The 19,676-nt window shown below is 49.4% G+C and overlaps 1 protein-coding gene across 1 annotated transcript; it reads left to right on the top strand.

Moving 5' to 3' along the window:
- The first annotated feature begins 1,676 nt into the window (after positions 1-1,676).
- On the top strand, positions 1,677-18,767 carry ANKRD13C (ankyrin repeat domain 13C). The gene is made up of 13 exons (XM_084211500.1): positions 1,677-2,088; positions 6,680-6,721; positions 8,152-8,256; positions 9,209-9,294; positions 10,310-10,355; positions 11,051-11,117; positions 12,376-12,520; positions 13,220-13,351; positions 14,097-14,258; positions 14,942-15,021; positions 15,594-15,692; positions 16,265-16,365; positions 17,160-18,767. Exons 1-13 carry the CDS (start codon positions 1,782-1,784, stop codon positions 17,288-17,290), a joined length of 1,503 nt encoding a protein of 500 aa, XP_084067626.1. The 5' UTR covers positions 1,677-1,781; the 3' UTR covers positions 17,291-18,767.
- Positions 18,768-19,676: the final 909 nt, after the last annotated feature.

The raw sequence follows: 19,676 nt of genomic DNA, 5'->3' as shown, positions 1-19,676 counted from the left end.
CAAGAATTTGTAAGTGTAAAGTAATCCCACAGTTGGGATTCCCTACAAACACCAATTTCCCAGAGCCCTTCCCGTGAGTAATGCCTTGGTTCCATTTCTGGGGTGAATAAGGGAGTTCATAATAAGCTGGTAAACAGTGACTTCATGCCTCTAGTAATTAAAAATGCAGCATGAGGCTTCCAACATCAGCTGAAACCTGAGCCAATCCCTCCGTTCCACAAGACCAGCCGTGCTCTGTGCGTGTTTCCAGCACGGGAGAACAGGAGACATCAGAACTGCTCACAGTGCCAGCCTCTCACATTCTGCCTGCAAATGGGTTCAATTTCCCTCAAAAAACAAGGAGAGACAGAAAAATCTCATTGGAAAGACCACTGGAGTATAGAGCAAAAGCAAATTGTTGTTTTGTTTTTTTCCCTAGATTTACTTCAAATTCTGTTTTAGGACTGTAAAAAGCTGTGTGGTGAAGCAGCTGGGAACAGCAGGCACAGGAATTCCTAAATCTGCCTAGAATTCTTCTTGGTCATTTGGGATGAGGGAGATGATGTGAACTCGGGAAAGGCAAGGCCACCAGGAAGGTAATTCTGTTATCACAGCAGGTATGGTCTCCCTGGCAGCTTGGGGGTTGCTTTCCCTGGGAGAATTATTAAAAAATCCAATTCACCAGGAATTTGGGACATCATCATTTTTGCAATTACTCATCCCATACTGGAAGCAGAAACTTGCATAACTGGCCCAGGAGCAGGACGTGCAGTGGGAAATTGGGAAGCTCCGACCCAGACAGGTCCTTTCTGAGCTGACACTGCACCTACAAGGGCTCGCACCACAACAGGGGCACTGTCCTGTTTTTCCCTTTGAGGAACACTTGTCCAGGTCCCATCATTTCCCAAAGAACATTCCATGGAGGATGGGAGAGCACTGGAACAGCTGCTTAGAGAGCCATGGAGTGTCCCAGTCCCGGCCTCTTGGGATGTGCCCTTTGGGACGGATCCCGTCCCTCAGGGTGTGCCCGTTGGGATGGATCCCGTCCCTCACGGTGTGCCCGTTGGGATCGATCCTGTCCCTCACGGTGTGCCCGTTGGGATCGATCCCGTCCCTCACGGTGTGCCCGTTGGGATCGATCCCGTCCCTCACGGTGTGCCCGTTGGGATCGATCTCGTCCCTCAGGGTGTGCCCATTGGGATCGATCCCGTCCCTCACGGTGTGCCTGTTGGGGCTGATCCCCGATGCCGCTCCTCAGGATGTGTTTGTTGGAATCCACCTCCGAACCCGCTCCTCAAGATGCGGTTGTTGTGATTGATTCCCCATCCCGTTCCTCAGGATGCGGTTATGGGGATTGATCCTCGATTCCATCTCCTAAGACATGGTTGTGGGGATCGATCCTTGATCCCGCCCCTCAGAATGTGGTCGTTGGGATCGATTCCCGATCCCTCCTCCCCTCAGAATGTGGTCGTTGGGATCGATCTCCGATCCCTCCTCCCCTCAGGAGGCGGTTGTTGGGATCGATCCCCAATCCCTCCCCTCCGGACGCGGTTGCCGGGACGGACCCGCGCTGCCGCCCCTCAGGCCGCGCCCGTTGGGCGGATCCCGCCCCGCCCCTCCCGGTCACTCCGCGGCTCCTCCCGCGCGCTCTCTCGGTGCGGCGCAGTCTCGCGAGAGCGGCGGCCGAAGATGGCGGCGCGGAGCCGAGGCCCGTGAGGCGCGGGCGGAGCTGCGGCCGCTCCGGGGGCTCCGGGCGGGACCGGCCCCGCGGGCTCCGAGCGCTGCGGGCGCTCCCGCCGGCCATGACCGGCGAGAAGCTCCGCTCGCTGCGCAGGGACCACAAGCCCAGCAAGGAGGACGGGGACCTGCTGGCGGCCGGCGAGGACGAGGCGGCCGCGGCGCCCGGGGGCGCCTTCACGGGCGGGAAGGGCGGGCGGGCCGGGGGGCACCGCGGGCCCGGCGCTCACCGGCATCGCCCGCCGGCCCGGGCCGCCCCCGCCGGGCCCGAGCGCGGCCCCTTCCCCGTGCACGAGTGCGTGTTCAAGGGGGACGTGCGGCGGCTCTCGGCGCTCATCCGCACGCAGGGCATCGCCCAGAAGGACAGTCACGGTGAGCGGGACACACCGGGGGATCCGGGGCTCGGGGCCGCGTCCCGGTGGGGCCGGAGATGCGGATGCTGGACCGGGAAATAGGGAATTCCTTGGGAGTTTTGTTAGGGAGTTTCGTAAGAGTGTGTGAATTCCCTTTAGGAAGGATTGTGGACAAGGGATGGAGTGACTGGACAAGGGGGATGGCTTCCACTGACAGGAGGCAGGGATGGATGGGATACTGGGAAGGAATTGTTCCCTGGGAAGGTGGAGGGGCCCTGGTACAGGGTGCCCAGAGCAGCTGTGGCTGCCCCTGGATCCCTGGAATGTCCAAGATCTGGTTGGACAGGGCTTGGAGCATCCTGGGTCGGTGAAAGGTGTCCCTCCCATGGCAGGGATGGGCTTTAAGGTCTATTCCAACCCAAACCATTCCATAATTCCATGATTTTCATAATATGAATGAGCACTGTGAGCTCCAGTACCAGCACTGTGCTGGCAGAGCTGCTTCTGACCGGGTGTTGCTCTGTGTCCAAGACCCCACTGCATTTAAATGATTTGTTCTTTTTTAGGATGTCTGAGCTGTCACCTGTTTGCTTTGGGGGATGCTGAGCCGTTCCTTTGGCTGTTGGCAGAGCATTTTTTCATATTTCCCCAGGCTACAAAAATCAATCCTTTTCCCTCTTTCTTTTTAAATGCTGTGGCTCTGGATTTTGAGAGAGTTGTTCTCAGCTGCTCCTCTGCAAATGCTCTGTCCACAGCAGTGTCAGTGGCAGAGATGGAATCTGATCCTTGTGCTGCTCTGAAATTTGTAAATGTTGCAAGTCTTGCCAGGACATTTCAAAACGTTTTAATTTGGGGGATATTTTATACTGTTAACAAATAAATCAGCCTGGGGGATCAGCTTGACCTTCATGGTTGGTTTTAATCTCTATTTCTAATAGCCCTTTCAAGAGTAACATGATCCATTTCTGCTGGAGAACTCCCAGTTCCACGTGTGTGGTGTCTGAGCAGTTGTGATAAAGGGGATGCTTGTGTTGTGTTTCTGATAAGGAGATGGGCTCTGCTTAATTGTGGTCTGTAAATTCAAAAGGAGCGCGAAGGTGAAGGATCTCTGGGGCTGGCATGGTGGCAGGAATGATGGAATTGGGAATTCCAGCTGTGTCTGTGGTGGCACTGGGCACTGGAAGGCAGCTGAGGGCTGCAGAATAACACAGGGCTCAGCTCCCAGCCAGGATGGGCAGGAGTGTTCCCTACAACTGGCACAGTGCTCTCCTAAGGGCAGAGCTCCAAATCCAGCTACAGATCTGTTTATCCTGCCACCTTCATTCCAGCAAATCCTGCTAGGATGAAAGCAGCAGACTTGGGGAGGATTTTTCCCACTCTGCCTATTCCTACTGCTGCTTCTCCCTGTTCCTCCTCCAGTTCCCCTTCAAGCAACTCAGCAGCAGCAGCAGCTCCAAGTCTTTCCTTGAAGGCACATCCTGATGCCTCTTTGCTGTGCTGTCACCCTCAATGTGTATCACACACATTGATTCCATCCTTTTTTGATCCATATATAAATCCCAAATTAACATCTCCCTGCTTTCCCAGCTCTGTTCAAAGTTGGGACACTTTGGGGATCTCTGACTCATCATCTTCCTCCAAGTTTTTACTTGAACTATTAAAAAAAACCAAACCACAACAAACCTCTTGATGGTTTGACATTCCAAAGGCCTGAGTAACATTTCCCTGTTATTGTTTTCTTCCTGCCTGTTTCCATCTGTCACTTGTTTACACACACTGGAACTGGGAGTTATTTGGGGGACGCTTCAGCTGATGATTTGCTCAGAAATAAGCCAGAGGAATCCTGGGATGTGCTAAGGATTGGACAGAGGGGAGAGAGAACTTATTGTTAATAATCCAGGCCTGTTTTAGGGTTGGTTCAGTGCAGGAAAGCCAAATCCTTTGGAATGGGAGACTCCTGCTGTTCTTCTAAAAGCAACTGAGTGTTAATTGAGTGCCTACCCAGCTTCCTAAATTAACTTCCAAATCACTGCCCAGAGGAAGGCCAGTGTCATTATTCCAAAACAATGAGTTTCCTGGGAGAAGCCTGTAGCTACACCTAGTAGATGACTTATAGTTTTATTATAACATGCATTTAAGCGCTTAAATCCTGAACAGACAAATCCTCTTGCTGGAAAACAGCCCTGGCTCCCTGTAGGTGTGCAGGTCCTCAGCAGAGGTGAAAGGCCACACGTGTGTGGGGACAGGTGCTGTGTTTAAAGTGAGGTTTTGGGCCAGCAGGCCTCGTTTGCCCACCTGGATGGGCACAGGCAGGATTCCAGGAGCTGCTGGAGCACTGATTTCTTGGGAAAAGGGGCTGTGGCTGTGCTGGGCACTGAGGAGGCCTCACCTCAAATGCTGGGGTCAGTTCTGAGGCCCTCACTCCAGCAGTTCCTGAGGGGCTGTAGCCCCAGGAGAGGCGGAGGGAGCTGGGAAGGGGCTCAGCCTGGAGAAAAGGAGGCTTAGAGGGGCCCTTGTGGCTCTGCACAGCTCCTGCCAGGAGGGGACAGCCGGGGAGAGTCAGGGAACAGGGACAGGAGGAGAGGAAATGGCCCCAGCTTCTGTCAAGAGAGAATTGGGTTGGACATCAGCAGGAATTTCTCCATGGAAAGGCACTGGAACTGCTGCCCAGGGAGGTTTGGAGTACCCATCCCTGGAGGTGTCCAAGGAAGGGCTGGATGTGACACCCAGTGCTGCTGACAAGGTGGGAATTGGGCAGAGCTTGGACTCGGTGGTCCTGCAGGGCTTTTCCACCCTCACCATTCCTGTGACTCCATGATTTTATGACAGTGTTTCCCCTTGGGTCACGTAATTTGCATTTCCTGGGCACACAGTGTGGCTCCCTCTCAAACGTGTTCCTCAGGAAGGTTATTTCCATCCCCTACCAGAGCCTGGCAGCATCCAGGATTCCCAGTGCTGCGCTGGCTCCCAGATGTTGGAGCAGCTATTAATAGCAGCAGGAGCTGAGCTGGGTTAGTGTATAATGAGCTGGGCCATGGCTGCCTGGGATGCTGCCAGTGTCCTGCAAGGATGAGATGCAGGACACATAGAACAGCACTGTGTCCTGCAAGGATGAGATGCAGGACATATAGAACAGCCCTGTGTCCTGCCAGGATGAGATGCAGGACACATAGAACAGCCCTGTGTCCTGCCAGGGTGAGATGCAGGACACATAGAACAGCCCTGTGTCCTGCAAGGATGAGATGCAGGACATATAGAACAGCCCTGTGTCCTGCCAGGATGAGATGCAGGACATATAGAACAGCCCTGTGTCCTGCCAGGATGAGATGCAGGACATGTAGAACAGCCCTGTGTCCTGCAAGGATGAGATGCAGGACATGTAGAACAGCCCTGTGTCCTGCAAGGATGAGATGCAGGACATGTAGAACAGCCCTGTGTCCTGCAAGGATGAGATGCAGGACACATAGAACAGCCCTGTGTCCTGCAAGGATGAGATGCAGGACACATAGAACAGCCCTGTGTCCTGCAAGGATGAGATGCAGGACACATAGAACAGCCCTGTGTCCTGCAAGGATGAGATGCAGGACACATAGAACAGCCCTGTGTCCTGCCAGGATGAGATGCAGGACATATAGAACAGCCCTGTGTCCTGCAAGGATGAGATGCAGGACACATAGAACAGCCCTGTCAGCTCCTCTTGGACAGGCAGGGCAGAGTTCCCATCACCATCTGAGTTCCCCTGATGCTGCAGGGTGCTGGCATTCATGTGGCAGCCTCTCCAGATGTGCAGCATATCCTCTGCACAGAGCAGGTTCTTCCTGCTGACAAAATGGGAGTTAGAGAATAACTCTCAACCGAGTGTGTGTTAGAATTGTACAAGAAATTTTTTCCTGCATTTTTTTCTCTTGACTGCTCTAAGATGTTTAAATGTGCAAAATACAGTTAAATGGAAGAACTTCACATCCTTAAGCTCCCTAAGTAAAGTGTGTCATGAGCCTGGTAGCAGCATTAATCCAGGAAAAACAGCTCTGGGTGCCTCACAGTGAATATTTAACAACACAAATACCACCTGTGTCATGAGCATCACCAGGAAAATGGGGACAGGTTTGAGAGGCTGCTGATCATCTCCAAAGCTTTCTTTGGAAACAGCCAAAAGGCAGCTTTGTAGTGAAGGTGCTATTCCTTCTCAATATGCCCAGTACTGTAGTTGTAAAAAATGAGTACTCAGTCTTTGAAATATTAATAAAACAGGCTGTTAAATTTTTAATCAGTATCATATCTGTGAGTAGCTTTTAACCCAGATATGTCAGGCTGGGAAGGGATCAGACCCTTCAGCCCATGGGGAGCAGCGGGGTTGTGTCTTTCTCAGAGACACCTCTGGACCTCTTTGCCTGGAGTGAGTTTCAAGATATCATTAAAAACCCTCTCTTGGCCCATGAAATGTGTCTCAATGTATTTATTTTGACAATTATAATCCAAGCAAATGTCACTCCTCTGGTGGGTGTTGCTGTGTTCCTGGGTTAGAGCAGGAACTGGAGTTTCCTAAGGAAGGGATTGCAGCGGATTCTCGTAACTTTCATCTCATCTCTTATTTCTGTGGTTTCTTTTAGGAAACACTCCTTTACATCTTGCTGTGATGTTGGGACATAAAGGTGGGTAGAACCATTTGTTTTGTTACCTTTCAAGTGATGCTGAAGATTTGGGGGCAAGAGGAAAAAAAGGATGTTTTTTTTCCCTTTCCTAAATGTGATCATGTGTTTCAAGCTAGTGAAGTTTTTTGGAAAGAAGATGCCACATGGTTTTGGAGGAGAAGAGTGGGAAAAGAAATCTGAGCTTTATCCCCAATATCCCACCTAACCCTCCCCTCTGGCAGTGGGAAGTCATTCCCCCTTTCCTGTCTCCTCTTGTCCCCAGTCCCTCTGCAGCTCTCCTGGAGCCCCTTCAGGCCCTGCCAGGGGCTCTGAGCTCTCCCTGGAGCCTTCTCCTCTGCAGATGAACACCCCCAGCTCTCCCAGCCTGTTTATTGAACTGGAAACAGAATCTGGCTGGTGATTCCAAGCTGATTTGCCTGCTCCCTGCAGAGTGATGTTCTTGTCCTGGGCACTGTGTAAGGAGCCATAAAAATCCCTCGGTGTCTTGGCTGGGTTAGTCAGGGCCTTTGTTTATCCCACAGGAGACAGTTTATTCAGCAGGGAGAGATCTCTTCCTCCCCAGCCACTCAGCCTGCCACTGACTCACAGCTGCTGCATCTGGAATGACCAGTGCAGTTTCCTGTGGCACCTGTGGTAGGAAAATAACCCAGGAAGTCCCTGTCTTGGTGATGAGACAGCTGGGCCCTGCTGCATCACCTCCACATGGCTCAGGGTGGCTTAGTGACATGTGCATTCCCTGGGTGGGAAACTGAAGAACCATTTCCAAGGAGCACATGGGAGCACAGAAACCTTCCTTGCTTCCTTCAGTTTTCCACCATCATGTCCACCTGTGGATGGGGAATGCAGCTGTTGGTTCCACACCTGCTCTGAGGCTTTCCTGGAACAGAGGTGCTTGTTTGCCCTCTTTAAATCCCAGATTCCCCAGGATGTTCTGGCACACAGGGATGTGTTGGTGCCTCAGCCTCCTCTGGCTCCCCTGTACCTGATGGAAGTTGCCCCAGACCCGTGTCCCCGTGATCCATTAACCCCTTGGGGAGGGATGAAGGCCCTGAGGTATCTCTCTGCTTTGTGTGTGCACCAGAGAGAGCTGATGTCATACATTAAATATAAATATCCTTGTTCCATAGTGGTGTGTGTATCTGACATGCAGAAATATTATAAAAAGCAAACTCCACATAGCAGGAGGGACAAGTCTCTTCAGTGTTATATAATTGGTGGCTGATCACCAATTATTTTTAGTGGTAATATTGAACAGGGAAGTGCTGGAAGTGCTTGCATAAATGGCTTTGTTTGTAAGAGTGAGTCAGAACCCAGATATGTGTTTTGATAATCTGTGTAATATCTCTGATATTAATTGCTTTGGTAGAGTTTTATTCTTACTGCTCATGCTGCATCCTTTATTGTAAATAACTGTGGATATTTTGTTCCAGAATGTGCCCACCTGCTTTTAGCCCATAATGCTCCAGTAAAGGTGAAAAACGCTCAGGGATGGAGCCCTCTGGCCGAAGCCATCAGCTATGGAGACAGACAGATGAGTAAGCACCTCTTCATTCATCCCAATTTTCCAGTTAATCCCAAATTGGGGCTCATTCAGAACAGGAAAGCAGAGCTCTCAAGCTGGGTTATTTTCCCACAGCCCTCTTTCAGCTCTCTGAAGGGTTTCTCTTAATCAGCTGAACATTTTATATCTGAACATGATCAGGCACATCCATTTCCTTGATAAGAAATTGCACTGGGTTACATAAGCAAACTGTTAACTCTGCTCAGACCGAGGGCATTGGGAAAGCTGTGCACGAGCATAATTCTGGGTTTGGAATGGCAGTGACAGGATCCAAATGGATCTGAGCTGGGTGGGATCATCTCCTTGGCCTGCTCCCTGTGGTCACTGCTTTGTTTATGCATCAGTTGCCAGTGGGATGTGGCTTTTAGGCTGCATCTCAACAGGCCAGTGGGAAAATGTAATTTATATATTATGTATTATTCAAGTATTATTTATTCACCTCAGACTTGGAGTAGCAAAAGGAAATTATTCTGCTGCTACTCACTGGTGAATGTTAATAGTGTTTGGTATTATCATGTGTGGTGGTGCATTCCTATAGCAGAAAACTCACTATATATTACACATATAAATGTATTATTCATATATTAATGCACTAGTTTATCATCTACCAACAACATTCTCTTGTCAGCCCCTCACTACTGATTTTCTCAGTGGAGTGGATGTTACTCAGTGTATTTGTATCCACATATTTACTAATACCTGTGTGCAAACCCTCTTGACATGATTCTATAGTTAATTTTACAAACAATTATTGAGGCTGTTCTTCCTGGAGTGCTCTGAGCAGGTTCATGTGCAGTTCCTGTAACTGGGATTAATTCCTCAGGTCTGATGAAATGTTCCATTGCATTGTTGGGTTTAAGACCTCAAGTAAGACACTCACCTATAATTACCAAACAAACAGAGTTCATGGATTAATTCCTGTGTAGTTTCAGCACTCCTGAGGAAGCTCAAGCAGCAGTCCAGGGAAAGTGTTGAAGAGAAGCGACCTCGGTTATTAAAAGCCCTGAAAGAGGTGAGTTGTGCTGACAAAACCAGATGGTGGAAAGCAGTGACTTGTGCTCTGAGTATGGACACTCTGGAAAACTGCCAGGAAGTTTTTTTCCAAGTTTTTACCAATCTTCTGCTCTTAAAAGCAATCTTGGCTCTGTTTTAAGGGGTCACAGAATTATATTTATTTTAAGGTAATACTTCCTTTCAACTTCTAGAAATTCAAATAAAATGTTTGTGTGAGGCAGACCTGCTCATCATCATTGCAATCTCAGAGTTAAAGAATCTATTTCATTAGATTTTTAAGGCTTTCTTTAATCTTGTGTCAATGAATAATTTCCTGGTCTGTTCAGCCCCCAAATGACTCTTACCCAGTGATGGAGGAGATTTTTGGTTTCATTCTCCACCAGCATCCAGCAGCCAGTTCCCCTTGGGCAGAATGAAATATTGCTCAGTTTGGGGACAGCAATTTGTAGAAGCCCAGTTATTTATCAGGAGTTAATTAGACTGTCCCTGTGAAAGCTGAGCTGTGTTGTGATCCCTGAGCACCTCGTGGTGGGGTTGGCTCTGGCTCACACGTGCTCTGCAGGCACAGGAGGTCTGACCTGATGACTTCAGCACATTTCCATGAGGCCAGTGGCAATTGGTCTTTGCAACACTCCTGCCTGAAACTTGACTCATTAATTATTGTATAATTAATCCTAATTCCATGGGATTGGATGGGATTGATCAAAGCAAGCAGAGAGCTCCATAGGTGTTTTTTAAACACATGCTTCCAGTAAATCTTTTGCAATCTAGGGCTTGATAGTTCACGTAGTATTAAGAAATGATTAAAAATGTGAGTTCAAATGAGTTACATCAATTTGTCATTGTTGATTCTACTGCAGCTAAAGCTTCAGTGATGTTTAAGTTCAGTACAAATTCAAGTACAACGTTAGAGAAAGTTTTCTTTGCCAAACACAACTTCTGCCTGTCTTCCAGCAAATTTTACAGTTATTTAGCCTGAGAAGCTTGTTAACACATTCTTCTTTTCTTCTCAGCTAGGTGACTTCTATCTAGAGCTTCACTGGGATTTTCAAAGTTGGGGTGAGTGCTTCCATGTCCCTTCCCCAGGGAGATAATGCAATCTGCCTGCAGCACACTTGTTCTCCTCTGCTTTGTGCTGGAACAGTCACAGTGCTTGGGATCTCAGTGCTGAGGAAAGGACACACCACTTTTTCCAGATTTATTTTTGCTTATTCACTTTTAGAGCTGAATTCTCTTATCCAGTGACTCACTAAGGAGGAGAAGTAGCTCTTTGCTTTAAGAGCCTGGGCCATGGCAGGGGGTGGGATGGGATGATCCTTAAGGTCCCCCCAACCCAAACCACTCTGGGATTCCATGACTTTCTGTGTTTCATTAATTTAGTAATTAATAGTAATACCTTGGACTATTTTTATGCTTGTGGCTGTTCTGCTTTAATTGGAACCATGCTTTCCCTTGGTGCATTACATAAACTGTTAAATCCCAGAATTCAAACTATGAACAGCCACATTTAATAGGATTTATAAATGGTTTACCTGTGATGGAAATACAAATTCTGTCTGATATTGGAAGTAGGATGTGCAATTACAATCACAAAAAAATAAATACCCCTGAGGTTGTGTTTGATTGAGATGATGATGGAAAATGCTGTATTTGCATTAAAACACATCCAGAATCAAACTGATGGAATGATTTTAATGGGAATACTTTGCAGAGGGATCTCAGTGCCCTGATTCCTTTTTCTCTCCCTCCTTTAGTGCCTTTACTTTCCCGAATTCTGCCTTCTGATGCATGTAAAATACACAAACAAGGTATAAATATCAGGTGAGTGCTGCTTTTGTACCCACATACTTCTGTGCCAGGGAAAAGCTGGATCCCAGTGAGCCTGAATCCCTGAGGAGCCTGGGCTCATCCATGACACAGCACTGAGCCTTGCAATTTCAGGCTCTCTGATTATCTCTTTTGAGCTGAATATAACTTAAATATAGAGCAAGAGCAGTTCAGCTGGATAAGGCTTTATCTACCAGATGTGCCAGTGAAAAACAGGGCTTGGGTATTTATAACACTATTGCAAATAAATTCCAGTATTTCCTGGAGAAGTGTTGCTGCTCCAGTCTCTACTTAAAAAAAACCCAAACAACCAAAAAGTGATATAATTTCTCTCTTTAAGGTGTTTAATGTGACAAATTCACAAACTCTGTAGGAGATTTCAGGAGTCTCTCCAAGCTCAGCTCTTTTTAGTTTGGAGTCAAATGTATTTTCTGGCATTTTCTTTAGGGCCCAAAATTTAAACAAAAGAGGCAAGAATGTGATCCTGGAGATTCAATCTGTAGGAATTTTTGTTGTATTAAAGGGGCAGCTTGGGTCTGTAAAGTGAATTTTTAGGTGAAATTTGAGTCTGGGGCTGTTGTTTTCCTTCTCATTTCTGAATGCTCTGCCTGTATGAGGCCTGAGCTGAGGGGAAATAGTTAAATAGAGGTTTTTCCTTGGAATCAGAGGCAAATCTATGAGGAGTTTTAATCCCTCACCACTTAGAGTTGAAGTCACCCAGCTGAGGTTTTCAACCACCTTTTCATGGGAAGTAAATGCTCTGGCAATACTGGATATGAATTACTGCAGAGATTCACAGTCTTGGCTCCATTTTCTTCCAGTTACTCAGGTCTGCAGGAGCATTTCCTTGCTGTTGGTGAGGGAGAAAAACAGAAATAGCAATGAAAATAAATAAAGTTTTAAAAAATGAGTTTGTTTCTGAGTCCTCTTCAGATTTTGGGTCGTGTCCCAATGTTGTTACTCAAGTCAGGACCCCGCTGAGGAGTTGTTTCTCGGTGTGTAGTGCTGAATAGATGGTCTCCCCCTCCCCTCCTCATGCTGGCAGTATTAAATACAATTTTCTGAAGAAAATATCACCTTTATAGCAATTTTTTGCTGATTTCTGCATCCAGGCCTCACTTATGAAATCCTATGAAAACTCAGCCCTCTATGTGTTTGTTTGCCATTAAAAAAATTCACTTTCCTGCTTGAAAGCTGAATTTCCTCCTGCGTTTATGGGTCATTTTTGTGAAATTTGGGGTTATTTTCACAGGCTGGACACAACTCTGATAGACTTTACTGACATGAAGTGCCAACGAGGGGATTTAAGCTTCATTTTTAACGGTGACGCCGCACCCTCTGAATCTTTTGTAGTTTTAGACAATGAGCAAAAAGTTTACCAGCGAATACACCACGAGGTAAAGCTCTGGGAAGGGGGTGGGTCACATCCCGGGCTCTTTTGGGAATGTATCGAACAAAATTTGCCTCAGAAACACTCAAAGAACTGCAAACCAAAGAATTGTTTCCTCAGTTGTTCCAACTTGAGCTGTGAAGGTGACACCGAATGTTGTGAGGAAAACCAGCTTTGAATCCAGATTTCTGGTTGGGGAGAAGCTGGAATGGGAGGAGACTGGAAAGATGTGGTTTAAATTATGAGTGCTGCTTTTAATCTTCCCACTGGGCTTAGCTTAGGTGTCCTCAGGTGGGTTTTCAGACCTGTTCCCACTGCTTTGCATCCTTTTAGTCACTCCATGGCCAGTTCAGCTGATAACAACGTGAGGGTCTGACTCACTGGACCCCCTGTAATTAGTCAAGTCTTTAATTACAGCTTTATCCCCCAATCACTTAAGCAGATGGATTATTGCCTGTGGAAAGGGTGTGGCTGCTGAGCTGCTGCATAAATCCCATTGGGATGCTTTATTCACATTAATATTCAAGATTAAACTATTTGGAAACCATTTGGCCAGAGGTTTTATAAAACCGCTTGAAAATGCAGGAAATGCTGCTTCTGGGAAAAGATCCAAAGGGCTTATGGATCTGTGGTTATTGGTGTATCTTTAGAGGAAGCAATAGTTGCTTGCTGCATTCTGCTGAGGGTTTTGGAATTTTTCTTCCAGGAATCTGAGATGGAGACAGAAGAGGAGGTTGACATTTTGATGAGCAGTGATATTTACTCTGCCACCTTATCCACCAAATCCATCACGTTCACACGGGCCCAGACAGGGTGGCTCTTCAGGGAGGACAAAACTGTGAGTGGGGGGAGCTCAGAGCCTGCTGCTGGGCAGGAGGGAGGAGGGAAAGGCACTGCAAGAAACACTGGGGCAGATTTCCTGGAGAAACTCTGGCTGCCCCTGGATCCCTGGAAGTGCCCAAGGCCAGGCTGGACGGGGCTTGGAGCAGCCTGGGATGGTGGAAGGTGTCCCTGCCCATGGCAGAGAGCTGGAATGGGGCAGGCCTTGAGGTCCCTTCTGGCCCAAACCAATCTAGGATTCAGAAAGGATAAGGTGTGCAGGACAAAGGAAAAATCCCTGTCCCTGTATCCCAAATTACCACAAGTTCATTCCACGTGGAATCTCTGCTGGACTGCCTTCAGCAGGAAGAATGAGGAAGAAGGATTCTGTAGCTGTTGGGCAGGGGGAGGACAGATTGTGCTGGGAAGGGTTTTGTTCCAGGAGGCTCTGATCTCTGCAGGTTGATTCCAGGGAGTGCAGAAAGGTTTCTGTGTGTTCCTGCTGGAAAAAGGCAGGGATGGGACTGCTCTGGAAAGGGATTTCACTCAAATTTTTCAGTAACCTCTGTCTTCAATCTTCCCTCCATAAGAGGTACCTGTTCCTGCTGGGTTTTTGGGATTGCCCACTGCCAGCCCATGTGGGGGGCTGGGGGAATTCCAGCTCAATCCCCAGGTTCCCTTACTGCCATTATCTGATATGCAAGAATCAAAATGTTTTATTTTATCTTCTGTGAGTCATTCATGTCTTGATTCCTTTCATGCAGGAAAGAGTAGGAAACTTCCTGGCAGATTTCTACTTGGTGAATGGACTTGTGCTGGAATCCAGGAAAAGAAGGGAGCATCTCAGTGAGGAGGACATCCTTCGGAATAAAGCAATCATGGAGAGCCTGAGCAAAGGGGGAAACCTCATGGAGCAGAATTTCGAGGTATAGTTGATTAACTTTGCCCAGGATGTGGGAGAATAATCTTGCACACCACTCCTCATGGTGCAAAATACATAGATAATGTTTTTATTTTCTTTTGATTGGCATAATTTAAAAATCACAAACATGACCCACAGTTATAATTTTGGTGATGCATTAATGAATTAGCCTGATTAGTGCACACAGGGAGGGATTTCTGTGGTTATATTGGGTATTCAGCCTTAATTTGTCTCTTAGAAGAGATAAGGGGTTTGGCTGTGGCAAATCAACTGCAGATTCTTTTAGACCCAATGTTGATTGTTGGGAATGAAAGGGAAGCCAGAAAGGCAATCGTGCTCCTTTGAGCTTCATTAAAATGGGAGGAAGCCTGTGATTAGCACCAGGAAATCAAGAGCTCTTCAGAACGAGCCAGGCTTCAGCTGGGAACACACACAGAGCTTTTAAAGTGATTAATTTATTTCTGTGTGAGCTGGAGCTGCTGCCTTGGCACTCAGAGCCCCGAATTAACTCATTATGGTGGAGCAGCACAGCCCAGTCCTATAGAAAGTGCCCATGGGGGCTGAGAGCAGGGGCTGGCCTGAGCAGGGCAGGCTGTGGCTGTGGCTGTGGCTGGAGCTGTGGCAGCTCCAGGTGGGAATGCCAGGATGAGGGCAGGAGCTCTGAGCTGAGCTGTGCTTGTCCCACAGCCCGTGCGCCGGCAGTCGCTGACGCCGCCGTCCCCCAACACCATCTCCTGGGAGGAGTACATCTCTGCAGAGAGTGGCAAGTGAGTGCTGCAGGGGTTCCAGGGACACCTCTGCATCCCTGCCCTGGGCTGGGGGGTCTGCTGGGGGTTTTGGGTTCTCCACTTGGTGGGTGCTGCTTGTGTGGTTTTGTGGGGAGGGAGGAATGCTGGGTTTGGTGTCTCGGTGTTTGTTCTCCAGAGGGCTGGGAAGTGATCCTTGTGTGTGGGAGCAGTGTCAGTCCCTCAGCTACAGGCAGGGAATCCTGGAATGCTTTGGGCTAGAAGGCCCTCAGAGCCCATCCAGTTTCACCCCCTGCCATGAGCATTTCTGGGTAGTGGTTAATAAATGCTTCCTGTAGGGTTTATTAACACTGTGTTTATGAGGAATTATTTTATTGGAGTAGTTTTCCTGGTTTTGTCTTGTCTCCTGGTTTAGCAGAACTCAGAGTAATCTAAATTAAGAGGTTTTTTGTCTTTATTCTGCACAGCTTTACAATAAAGCAAACCCTTTGAAAGTAGGGATTCCTCCCTGATGTTTTCCAACCCAAGTCTGTTTTCCTTCCTCTAAACCCAGGATTTTCCTGGGAAATACTGACTTTGCCTCTCCCTCACAGAGCTCCTCACCTGGGCAGGGAGCTGGTCTGCAAGGAGAGCAAGAAAACCTTCAAAGCCACGATAGCGATGAGCCAGGAATTCCCCTTAGGAATTGAATCGTGAGTCGAAGCTCCTGGCCACAGGAGTTATTCCTGTTGGGAATGTTTTAACGTGTTCATGGGCTGCAGAGCCCTCCAGATCCCCAGGAATGGGAGCTGGGAGTGCAGTCAGGCTGTTGAGCAAGGAATCCCTTAAACTGGGAATCTGGGAGCTGCTGGGGCTGGGGAAGAGCCAAGCCCTTACCTGGCTTGGTAAGAGCAGAGTTTTGGGCAGGGTTATCAGCAACTGGTGTCTGATCCCACAGAATTCTGAAATGGTTTTCCCTGTAATAAATTTTAGCACAAAATTGTGTTCCCTAAACCAGTGCAAAGCCAGGTCAGTTCCACATGTCCGTGGAGAAGGGGGGTGGTACCTCATCCCTCGTCTCCTGTGGAAAATGAGGACAAGGAATTGCTATCCTGGTGTTGGTTTGGTGTCATTCTGGATGTGGGGTGACCCTGGGATGGAGAAGGGGGATGATGTCATTGTCACCTTCTGTGTCCCCTGGGCCCTTTGGATCATGTTTTCCTGTTCAGAGGGACAGGATGTTTGTGGCAGGAGGATCGGTCACGGGCTCTGCTCTCCTTTGCAGGTTGTTGAATGTCTTAGAAGTCATTGCACCCTTCAAGCACTTTAACAAACTTAGAGAATTTGTTCAAATGAAGCTTCCACCAGGCTTTCCTGTCAAATTAGGTAAGAGCACACAGCAACTCCTGGGGCTTTTTTTATCCAGAATTTTAGGCTGGAAAAGCCCTCTGAGTCCAACCATTCCCCAGTGCTGTCAAGGCCACCACTGTCCCATGTCCCCCAGTGCCACATCCACACAGCTTTGAAATCCCTCCAGGCATGGGGACTGCCCTCCAGGGCTGGAAAACCCTTTCCAAGAGAAATTTTCCCAAATATCCAATCCATATGGAAACGTGCATTTATTCTTGCAGTATGTTCAGAAGGTCTTTTGTGGAGTTTTGGGGAAGAACCCTCACCTGGGAATGTGTTGCTGGAGAGTTCAGGAGTACAGAAGTGCTGGGGCCCTGCTCCAAGGGCAGTGGGATGTGCTGGATTATTCCTGCATTAGGGGAGGATCTCAGGTGTGGAGTAACATTCCTGTTTTTCCTTTTCTTCAAGGATTACTGGTGATAGATTGATTTTAAGTGAAAAATAGTAAACTATTGCATTTGTAACAGATGGAAATGTCTAAGATCAGCTTATTCATGGGATAGATGATCCCAGAAGCAGTAGCCCCTTTCCTCAGGGATACAGGGTTTCTGGAATTGCAGGGAGCTGTGTGAGCAGGTAGGCTGTGCTCTACCTCTGCCATATTTGCACAGCGTTCCAGAGCAGTTTGGGTTGGGAATGACCTCAAATTCCAGCTCGTGCTCCCCTTCCCATGGGCAGGGACACCTCCCACTATCCCAGGCTGCTCCCAGCCTTGCCAGGGTGGGGATTGGTGCCACCTGGCCGTCCCTGACCGTGCCCTGTCCCCGCAGACATCCCGGTGTTCCCCACCATCACGGCCACTGTGACGTTCCAGGAGTTCCGCTACGACGAGTTCGATGACTCCATCTTCACCATTCCCGACGACTACAAGGAGGATCCCAGCCGCTTCCCGGACCTCTAAGGGGGCTGGCAGCTCCTGGGAACATCCAGCCCGGCGTCCCAGGGCCAGGGAACGGCTGCACCCACAGCAGGGCGGAGCCGTGGGGCACGGCAAGGGATGAACTCGTGAGCCCGCAGCGAAGGGAAGGAGCTGGCACCGCACTGGGCACCCAGCCCCTCCAGCTCCCGCCTCCCAGAGCCTCCTGCTGCCATCCCTTTGGCACAGCCGCTCCTGGCTCGGGAGCTGCCACCCCCAGCTGGGAGGAGCTGCTGGTTTTTAAATTTTTTACACTTGTGGTGATCCACGAGGCACTGCTGGACCTTGGCACCGAGCTGGGCCCGGGGCTGGGGCGAGGTGAGCCCCCCTGTCTTTCCCGTGCTCCCTGTTCCCTGAGCTCCCAGCTCAGCCACGGAATGTTGGAAGGTATCCTGAAGGAATGCCTTGGCTGTAGATGAATGAACCAAATGGGCACCACTGACACTTGGATTTCCTCCTGCACCCAGGCAGAGCCAGCTGTGCTCTGCAGGGAGTGAGGCACCTCGGGAGCGCCGGCCCAGCCGGGTGCTGTCCCTGCCTGATCCCTTCATTCCCCCTTCCCTCCCTGCTCTCTGCTCCCTGCCTGGCTCCTTGGGCTGGTAGGGAGCACTCCAGGGCTGCCTGGCCAGAAATGTCACTTGTTGTTAATCCTTTGTTTGACCCTCGCTTGGGAGAGGTGTCCCAGGAAGGCCGAGCGCCACCAGGTCAGTTTGTGAGAGCTGGGAGAAGCTGAGGCATTGCCCCTTCCTGCAGGAGGGTTTGTGAGAGCTGGGAGAAGCTGAGGATTGCCCCTTCCTGCAGGAGGGTTTGTGAGAGCTGGGAGAAGCTGAGGCATTGCCCCTTCCTGCAGGAGGAGCTCTCCCTGCACTCGTGGTGCTCACCGGCAGCTTTCACTGGGGTGTTCCCACATTCATTTCCTGCCTCTTCGTGTTTAAATCACAGAGAATCCCAGACTGGTTTGGGGTGGGGGGACCTTAAAGCTCATCTTGTCCATGGATGCCATCTTCATGGATGGTTCAGTACTCCAGCTCCTCGAGCTTATTCTCATTCCCAGTTGTTCCAGTCTCCTCATCTAACAATTCACCTTTATGGGGTTTGTTAGGCAAGGTTTGTGCAGAAAGGCTGATGGTGCTATTTGTTTGTATGAAGAAAATTAGATTCAAGTGCTGTGGTGTCATTGTACAAAAATGTAAATATTTTCCAAATTATATTCTTTGTGCACTGTAGGTAAAACTTTTTCTGGAATTCCATAGAGTTAAGGATCAAAGTTTATAATGAAGAGGATCATTGATGCTCAGTGGAGGGAACAGCTGTGCTGAGCATGAGGGACAAGGGAGGGGCTCAGCACAGGGCAAGGTGTCAGGCACACCTGAGAGCAGGGAATTCCAAACTGCTGGAATCTCTGATCCATCCCAAAGAGGCTGCTCTGGGGAGGGACGTGGAGGAGGCCCAGGGAAGCACTGTCAGCAAAGTCCAGGAGCACTGAAATGGGAGGGTGGGGTTGGTCCTTTCCCAGCACCTCTGTGGGCCTGGGGAACAGGGAAGCACTGGGGCAGGGGAGCAGTGCAGCTTTGTTGTGAATTCAAACTCAAATCCAAAATGAAACTTTAGGGAAAACAAGCAAAGGGAAATGACTCCTGCAGTGCCGTGTCAGGGCAGGTGTGGAGCATCCTCTGGGAATGATGGAACTTGTTCTCCCAAGTCGTGATGATTTCCTGATGTGTTTCACACCTCTGGGATGAACTGACGCCATCTGTGCTGCTCCTGGGAGCCAGGTGGGATCCTCTGGGACAGACTGGGGATGTCTGTGGGGCTGAGCTGGAGTTTGGATGGGTGCCTGTGGGGCAGCACAGGGCTCTTCCCCTCCCAGGGGTCCCCTGTCCCCTCCAGGGGACCCTTCAGGATGTTTTGTGTAGCTGCAGGCCCTGTGCCCTGCTACAGGGCACCCCATTCCTTGGGAATTCCAATGGTGAGAGGTTCCTCCCCGAGGTGAATGTCAGAGCTCCCTTTTGTACAGGGAGGATCCGTGGGTTTGTGTTCCTGTGCATTTTTGGTCATCCCAAATTCATCCCTGGCTCCGTGGAAGTGTTGCTGGGGCTGTGGGGCCTGGGCAGCGCAGCCACTGCTGGATCCCAGGGTGGATCCTGGCCTTGGAACTGGAAAACAAAGGGTTTTGGGTGGCCTCCTGCGGGATTGAGGCTCCTGTGGCTCTGTCCCCTCTGGACCAGCCCTGGTGGCTGCAGGGTGTGTGCCCAAAGCCCAGGGCAGGTCCTGAAGTGTTTCCTATGGTTCCTGTGGCCTCTGGCTGCAGACCTGGGGGATTTTCGCCCCCGGGACACGGCTGCTCCCTGGGACACTTCCAGGGGCTGCA

The sequence above is a fragment of the Fringilla coelebs genome, assembly GCF_963513975.1.
Source record: "Fringilla coelebs genome assembly, chromosome: 9".
NCBI classification, from domain to species: Eukaryota; Metazoa; Chordata; class Aves; order Passeriformes; family Fringillidae; genus Fringilla; species Fringilla coelebs.
Note: the sequence above shows the minus strand (reverse complement) of the source record. Positions and strands in the feature narration are given on the sequence as shown.